Here is an 8,269-nt window from a genome sequence, read left to right as displayed (position 1 = left end):
TGATACTGCAAGAGGAAAAGCAGCAAGTGTAAATTAAACAGCCAGCAGGGAAGTTTTCTTAGCAAAGAAGGAAAAGAAAATCCACGGCATTCCTTCCCTCCATCCCATTTTTAGAATCCTGATGCTGGCAGAGAAAAAGAAGTTGTTACAGTGTCATATAAAGAGTGAAGACACATGTCCAGGCAGCCTGCATTCAAGCCTTGAATGAGAACATGCCACAGATTTAATTGGCATAAGTTGGCATGAAGGAGGCGCAACAGGGAATGTGGAAATTCAGTGAAGGAACTGCAAAGGTTCATCTAGCAGGAGAGCCCTAGAATGGAGAGGACACCAAAAGTGTGATGGAGTGTTGCAGGGATACAGGATCAGACCTACTCTGCAAGTAAAGGGAAAATGCCAAGGCTTGATGCACTGACCCAGGATGATACTGCTAGCAGCACCAGGCAGCTGGGGCCTGTCTGCTGCATGAGCAAGGCACAGGACAACCCAGTTCCCTGCCTGTTCCCATGTTTTCTTAAACTAAATCTTTAATATCCAGCCAAGAGGCCCCTGTGCTGTGTTTCCCTCTGAACAAGGACCAGAGCCAGCAGCTTGTCCAGAGCACAGAAACTGCCATCTACTGGCTAACCTGGCAGAGCTCCCTGGGGAGAAGTCTGTTTCTGGTAGGAAAGCTTGTTAAGCAGCTTTTTTTTTTAAGGCTTTTCAAAACAGCTGAGCTTGTGTTCACAAAGAACATCCAAAGGTAAAGCAGCAGCTGACAGTGTACGCTGAACCAGCGAGATGTCAGGACAGCTCAGAGAACCCACGTGAAAGCACGGCTGTGTTAAATGCTCATGGAGATGGTGCACAAAGTGCAGCCCCTACAAAGGCATGAGATGGTTCAGCCCAGTGTAAGGGCAGCAAATCCTGCCTGATGGAGTATCAGTAGTGCTGGGAAGACCCTTGCAGCATCAGGCTAATGCTGCCTCTGGGCAGCATATATCTTCAGTCAGAAAGACAGCAGGTTTCTGGCCAGAGAGAAATGTGTTGGCTGGCAGCTGGAAATGGCTGCACCTGCAGCCAGCAGCAGCAAAGCTGAAACATAAGCTCCAATGCAGCTCTGCTGTCTCAGCAGAGATAAATCTGAAGCCCAGCCTAAAGTCTCTTTAATTACAGCAGTCTTTCCTTTGCCACAAGAGTCCAGAGCTCTCCTGCCTGATGCAGTAAAATACTTCCTAAACCACACACAGATCAGTCCTTGCTTACAGACCCATTAGCATACAGGCTGCACAGAACTGCCTGAACAGGGTGGGAGGTGGAGGTGCACACACTTGCTAAGACCCTCAGTGCAGCAGGGCTGAGCAGCGGTTTTACACCCGGATAAGACAGGAGGATAAGGCAGGATGGCACTGGAGCAGGACTGTCCCACTACACACACCTGGCACAGCCCATGCCTCAGCACCACGTGCAGCAGCCATACATGATCTGGGTGAGAGAAAGCAGCATCTGACATACTGAATCGAGAAGAGTTTCCATAGCAACTCAGCCAGGGAAACCCTCCCAGAGCTGGGGAGCTCATACACTGCAGCTGTGCTGAGACACAGCCATTCTCAGGCCAATGAGCACAGCACTTGTAGGGGAGTATGCAAGTGTCTGCTTGGGGAAACAGACAAGGGGATCTGTTTACAGAGGGCAGATTTACAGCCAAGAAACAATCTGGCCTGTTAGGAGAAGCAGGTCATTATATTCTTGGATATATAATGGAATGAGGACTGGAAACCTCAGAACAAAATATCCTTCTTGGAGAGCAGCAATGACAGCTCATACAAGAATATCACCGTGACCCAATGTCCTTTAACCCCAGGCAAATATAAATTTCTAATGTGGGAATTTAAGGCTTATTTCTATGTCCCAGTTGACATAGCAGTCTCTTTTTCTACTTGGCCACTCCCAAGACTTGACTACAGCAAGAACGTCTAGGCAACACTACAGAGAGCTCTTATTGCCAGCACATCTTACCTTCACAGAGAAGGCTGCTCAAGAAAGACAAGAGATATATTAAAAGGAATTTGGAATAAAGCTTTAAGACAAGAGCCTTGATCAAACTCCACGTGTCACATTCTGCTGGAAGGAGATGAACACAGAAACCCCCCACCAGGCTGAAGCAAAGAGACTTCAGATAGGTTAAGAAGTCTTTGCAAGAGGAGGAGGGGAACAACTGACACTCAAAAGCAGCATCAGCACCCTCTCCAGGAAGGCAAGAGCAGCCTGTCCCAGAGAGGATGTCTCTTTAATCTGCAGCTAACAGGCTTGCTCCACAAATTAGCATGCACGAGGCTGTAGAAGCATTTAGTATTCAGAAAGCATCAGCCTGATACAAACCTATTTGCTGCTGCTACTGCAGCAGCTGCCAGTAGTGACAGTGAGCCGTGATACAAGGCAGACTATGGAGTGCTTCTTCCTTCCTGGAGGGCACCCAAGGGGACAAAGCCAGTAATACAGTTCAGGCATCTCCTTATTCGAGCACCACACCCATCTCATCCCACGCCTGCCACAAGGCAGACAGAGGGACGTGTACCTCCCAAGTCCCTGTCAGTGCTGTGCTCCTGCATGGTATGAATGTGGCCCTGCTGTGCATGGCTGTGGGATTTTTCCTTGAAGGAAATACCAGATTTCCTCTGCAAGACCTCACTGTGCACAGACCACACTCAAGTCAGGCAAATGCAGCCTAGGGGTCTGCGTGCCTCCAGAAAAGGAGCTGGGCTCAGATTGCACAGAGGGACTGAGGACTTGAACACTTAAAGAAGCTCAGAACTCATCCAGCCTATTTCTTGAAATAAGACTGATTTTTATCTCCAAGCCATTCTTCCACAAAAGGTATTGCTCCCTTCCTCTAAGCTCCCACAACAGCCCTTGCATGTGTTGAAGAAGGTCAAACATCCACTCGCTTGTTGCAGAACTATTTATTTGGATGCTGGCCAGAGGATAGAAATAACAGCTCTTCAGTCTCAAATTAGAGGAAGTTCTGAACATTAAACAAGGCACTAAAGGTGAAACCTGAACAGGGTTTTGAACTGATCATCTACAGAAACTGAGTCCCCAGCAGCCCAGGTCACTGAGCAAACTGTGACTGCTGTCTCTATGGATAAGCTGGGCTGGAGCTGAGGCAGACAATAAGAGTGCAACTTAAACATATAAAGAACAATTATTACAAGGTTGTGTGGCCAGTCCTGGGGCAACACCAACCTCTCCATGTGTTCCAGGAATTTTCCTCTCGCAAAAACCTGGACTATGGTTCACGTACAGGCTGACCTCATCCTGTCACAGTATTTTTAGACTCTGGCTCAGGGGAGAATCTGTTGATATAAACAACTGTGAGTGGCAAGCACCAGCCCTAGAAAGGGAAAATAAAATGACTGAATGAAGGGAAACAGAGAGAGCGGATCTTTATTTCCCTTTGCAACACCAAGAATTCTGGTCTGGCCTCTCCTTTACCAGAGGAAGGAAACATACTCTTGAAAAAGACATTCTCTGTCAGGAGATTGAGCCTGCCAGGAAAGGCCCAAGCCAGCAGCACTGCACAGAAAGTAATGGGGACAAGTTTATCAAAGCGTCCCTTCTCCCCTCATCCACCTTCCCCATACTCTCCAACACAAGTTTCAGGTCAAAGTGTCCACATAAAAACTCTCGGATCCCAGCATTCCCAAAGGAGCAGAAGCATCAGGGCAGTCCAAGCCAAGCAGCAGAGCTCCCACACTCCCTCCATCACTGGGAGGCCAAGGATGTTATTTCTCTTCCTTTGGACGCAGTTTGTTCCGCCGTTCTATTTTCTTCTGTAGTTTCCTCTTCATCTGCAGTTGCTTTTTTTCCTGCAGCGTCTGCTGGACCTTCTCACGGAATTTATTGTTTTTCTTCTTTATCTTGGCCAGCTCTGCCTTCCTTTTCTCCTCCAGATCTGGATCCTGCAATGGCAAATGACAGGACAGTAATGATATGCACAGGGACAGTACCAGTTCCTCGCCTTTGCTAGATGCCCACCCTGCTTTCAAACCTATGGCTGAGGGGGCTGCTGAAGTCAGACGCTATTCCAACACACTTTTCAATATCAGTTGTCCTTTAAGACAAACTTCACCACCCCAAAGAGGAAGGGAGAGGCAGATGTATCACAGCAGCGAGGCAGGAGCTGTCATTTCTTTTCCATATCATGAGCATTAGACCAGCTACTGATCAAAACTGTTTATATAGCAGCAACTCTCACCTTCCCTTCAAGGATCATTTGTTTCCGCTTATTTATTTCTTTCTTCTCATCAAAATCCATGTACTCCAGTTCCTGTCAAAGAAAAAATACACAGCAGTGCAATCAGTAGCCAAGCACTGAGTTGACACAGAGAAAAGCAGTCAGCAGAATCTCAGCAGCATGCACACATTTGGTAGCTCGCAGTCCTTCCCCCAGCTACCAGCATCCAGCCCCAACACTCAGCAGCACTAAATGCTCTGAAACGTGCACTAATAGAGCTAACCTAAGGAAGATAATGCAAACAAAACCCCCACGACCATGGCAAATATTTCAGTGCTTCCATTAGAAAAAGGAACAAAAATTCTGGATTATGTGCTCAAAAGAAAACTTGCACATCCACAACCTGCTATTAGACAACAGCAAATCTCTTGGCTGCTTAAGATTTCCTTTCCTCTGAGAACGAAGGAGCTTCATGTTTGCACACTTACTATTTCACACTCCCTCCTTGTAACATTCACGTGGGTAAGGATGTTAAGCACCAGTTTCTCTTCCACAGAAAACTCCTGCAGCTTCAGTTCTAAATGAGGATGAAACATTTACATACATGGTTGGTTATGAAATCCAGAGGCAGGTTTTCAACTAGTAAATAACCTACATAGTTACACTGACTAGTAAAAGATGTAGCATTTACTGTTTCCTTAAAACAAGGATGAAGTCTATGTTCTTTTTGTTCACTTACTGATCTCCTCCTCGATAGCATGTACAAGATGGATGTCATACTGCGTCACCATTGTAATAGAGATTCCATTCCGACCTGCGTGATGAAAACACAGTGACACACGTATCCTGACAAGAAGAGAGAAAGGAAGCCCAACCCATGCCAAATTCCATGCATCTCCATGAGTCAACCTAGCACATTATGGTGACAGGATGCTCCAAAGGGTCTTTATTAGCTCTGAAAAGGCAGTTAAGTATCAGTGCAGATCAGACACAAGATAAGCTATCCTTGCAATCTTAAGGCACGATGCTGAGCCAGCAATCTGAGCAGACTTGGCACTGACTGAAAAGACTGTACTGCAGCTGCTGTAAAGGCTTCTCACACTCATTCAGGGCACAGCCCCAGCACTGAGATCCCAGCTTTAGCCAGCTGCAGTTTGCAGTTTGCCCCACTCACCTGCACGGGCTGTCCGGCCAACCCGGTGAATGTAGATTTTTGGCAGGCCTGGAGTGTTGTGGTTGATGACAACCTGTACAGTAGGAATGTCCAGGCCTCTGCAATGCAGGAAGGGAGAGCAGAAGCTGATAATTTTAATACATAAAAGCTAAGTTCCTGATCTTTGCTTTTCCAGGAACCCAAAATTCTCATAAACAAAGTGTTTATTAATAAGCTTAAGCTATTCTAGGATAAATTCTCATCTCATGCAACTCTCCAACAGTCACAAAAGGAGATAACCTGCCATACACATCACCTGATAATCTCTCCTAAACCAAGAGAGCAAACTAAGCTCTGTAGAAATCACTCTCTTGCTACAATACACACACCTGAGACAGTAAAACAAGACAGGATCCTAACTACATTGCATACAAACGGGTTCCAAAACACAGCTCAGGGATATTCTGTAATGGTAATGAACAATCCTGTCCTACCTCTGTGGGCAGAGTTTAAAGCACTCTTGTTAAACTCACCCTAATCCCTACAGTGATTCTGATGCTTTAAGAGCAGGGCTGTGGCCTTTGGCAACAGGGACTGTGGTTTTCTCTTACCTGGCAGCAACATCTGTAGCAATAAGAATCTTAAAGATGCTGGATTTGAACTTTGCTAAAGCTGCAAATCGTTGCCTCTGGAAAAGGAGAATCCTGGATTAGGGACACTGAGACCCAGAGGAGCTGACCCAGACAGTTGTTTGGCTCAGGGAACCAGCACCCACCTCCCACACTTGTCCCATCACTCACCTGTTTCATCATGGAATGTAGAGCTACAGAAGGAAAACTGAACTTTCTAAGCATCATATTCAAGATTTGACATTCCCTTAAAAGGAAAAAGACAAAATACAATGAAAAAGTCAAAATACATCAAGCAAACAGCTGACCAATCAAGACAGAGCTGGGATTCCTCTAGAAGCCCTCACAGTACAATTACCACAAGGTGCTCAGGTACTGAAGCACTGTGACAGAGCAGGGAACAGGACGCCCACTCCTCACTCGCTCACACCTGAGAGGGCAACTGGATTCCCACTTGTACTCAGGGGAACGTTACCAGCACCAGGCCTCAGTCCCCAGCAACACAAGCAACCTGAAGGAATGGACAGCACAGGAGAGCAAACTCCTCCCCACCATTTTCCAGTACCCATCAGCAAAAGGACAGGTGGCTGCAGGGAAGTAAAAGCAGCTTGACCTTCCAGCACACTACATTTCCAAGTGGCCCTTCAGTCCCAGGTTGCTCAAAATAAGGTGCTCTTGTACCAAATCACAGCACAGATTGAGGAAGCAAACACCAACGTAGCTTAACAGCAGCACAGCAGGAATTTGGGAGTCACAGAAGCAGCTCTACAGCAAAAGCCATCACTAGGAAAAAATTCCACTTACTTGCAGGTTTTGGTGAAGATAATAATAGACCAGTCCTCGTGCTCATCCTGGAAGGTCTGGATTAAATGGACAAGGTATGCATCCTTGACTGCTTCGGGTACAAGCAAGTAACGCTGGTCCAGTTCATCTACTGTCCGTACCCTGTTGGGAAGGTAAATCACTAAAATCCACAGCTTTGGCAAGAGAAAGTGGAACACGAGGGATGTTAGAGACAGTAAGGAGATAACAGAGAAAGAGCACGAGGCAGAGCAGAGACACACGTACTCAGATGCAGCCTCCCAAAAGAAAGGTCTGTTCATGGCCAGGCTCTTCAGCTCATTGAGCGTATCTGTCAGCGTGGCACTGAACAGCAGCGTCTGCCTGCGTGCCGGAACAGCCTCCAGAATCACCTCCAGGTCTGCAGTGAAGTCAGCACAGCCCTGTTCCAACAACCGGTCAGCTTCATCCAAAACCTAAGCGCAAATAAAATGAGACCGTCTGCAAGTATCCTTATGGAAATCAAAAGCCTTAAAAAGCAAAGGGGGAAAAGAGTGGAAAAAAACCTTCCGTACCAAGAATTTGAGCCTTTTAAGGCTGAACGTGTTGGAACTGCGAAGGTGATCTGCCAGCCTGCCAGGCGTCGCAATGACAACGTGGGGTTTGCGGGAGAGCTCCAAGGCCTGAACCACCATGTCTGCAGTGAGAAACACGCTGCTGCCTTACAGACTGAACCTCGTAAACATGGAATAAACATCACAATGGCTCCCAGCAGCCTCATAGAGGAAGGTCACAGAGACATGAAGAGCACAACGCTGGCCTCACTCACCCAGACCGCCCACCACCACACAGTCCTTCAGGCCCAGCGGCTTCCCCAGCACACGGAACTGCTCTGCGATCTGGTAGGCCAGTTCCCTGCGGGGAGGGCAGGGTTAAGCGGGGGGGAAGCGGGGACACGGCAGCCGTCATACAGGGGGGGATTCCTGGGGCTGCTCCGTACCTGGTGGGCGTTAGAACCAGGCAGAAGATGCCGTAGGGATCCTCGGAGAGCACCTGCAGCACCGGCAGCACGAAAGCCGCCGTCTTCCCGCTGCCCGTCTTGGCGCAGCCGAGGCAATCGCGGCCTAAACGGGAACCGGTGGGGAAAGTAGAGAACGTGAACGATGGCGGATGATGGAGAACGGCAGGGAACGGGAGGCCAAGGGACCGCGCTCACCCTGCAGTATGGGCGGGATGCAGGAGGCCTGCACGGCCGTAGGGCGGCTCAGCCCCACCTGCCGCGCCTGCTCCACCAGCCACGGGGCCAACCCCAGCTCCCGGAACGCCGCCATGTTGTCTCTTACTCAACGCCGGTAACTTCCGGCCGCCTTCGCGTTCTCATTGGCTGCCTCCTGTTAGCCCCGCCCAGCCTGCTTTGCCCGGCGCTGCTTCCGGCGCCGTAGTGACGTATCGCTTTCCACGCGTTCTCATTGGCTGGAGCGGTGATCTCCA

The 8,269-nt window shown here is 48.5% G+C and overlaps 1 protein-coding gene across 1 annotated transcript; it reads right to left on the bottom strand.

The window, feature by feature from the left end:
- Nucleotides 1–2,928: 2,928 nt before the first annotated feature.
- DDX49 (DEAD-box helicase 49) lies at nt 2,929–8,172 on the bottom strand. The gene is made up of 13 exons (XM_072357455.1): nt 7,995–8,172; nt 7,779–7,902; nt 7,608–7,693; nt 7,354–7,475; nt 7,067–7,254; nt 6,803–6,943; nt 6,170–6,245; nt 5,981–6,057; nt 5,391–5,488; nt 4,956–5,030; nt 4,705–4,793; nt 4,238–4,309; nt 2,929–3,941 (listed from the first exon to the last, which is right to left on the bottom strand). The coding sequence occupies exons 1-13, from the start codon at nt 8,107–8,109 to the stop codon at nt 3,765–3,767; spliced, it is 1,440 nt and encodes a 479-aa protein (XP_072213556.1). The 5' UTR covers nt 8,110–8,172; the 3' UTR covers nt 2,929–3,764.
- Nucleotides 8,173–8,269: the final 97 nt, after the last annotated feature.

This window comes from Excalfactoria chinensis, chromosome 26 (genome assembly GCF_039878825.1).
Source record: "Excalfactoria chinensis isolate bCotChi1 chromosome 26, bCotChi1.hap2, whole genome shotgun sequence".
NCBI classification, from domain to species: Eukaryota; Metazoa; Chordata; class Aves; order Galliformes; family Phasianidae; genus Excalfactoria; species Excalfactoria chinensis.
This window is presented reverse-complemented; position numbering and strand designations above follow the sequence as displayed.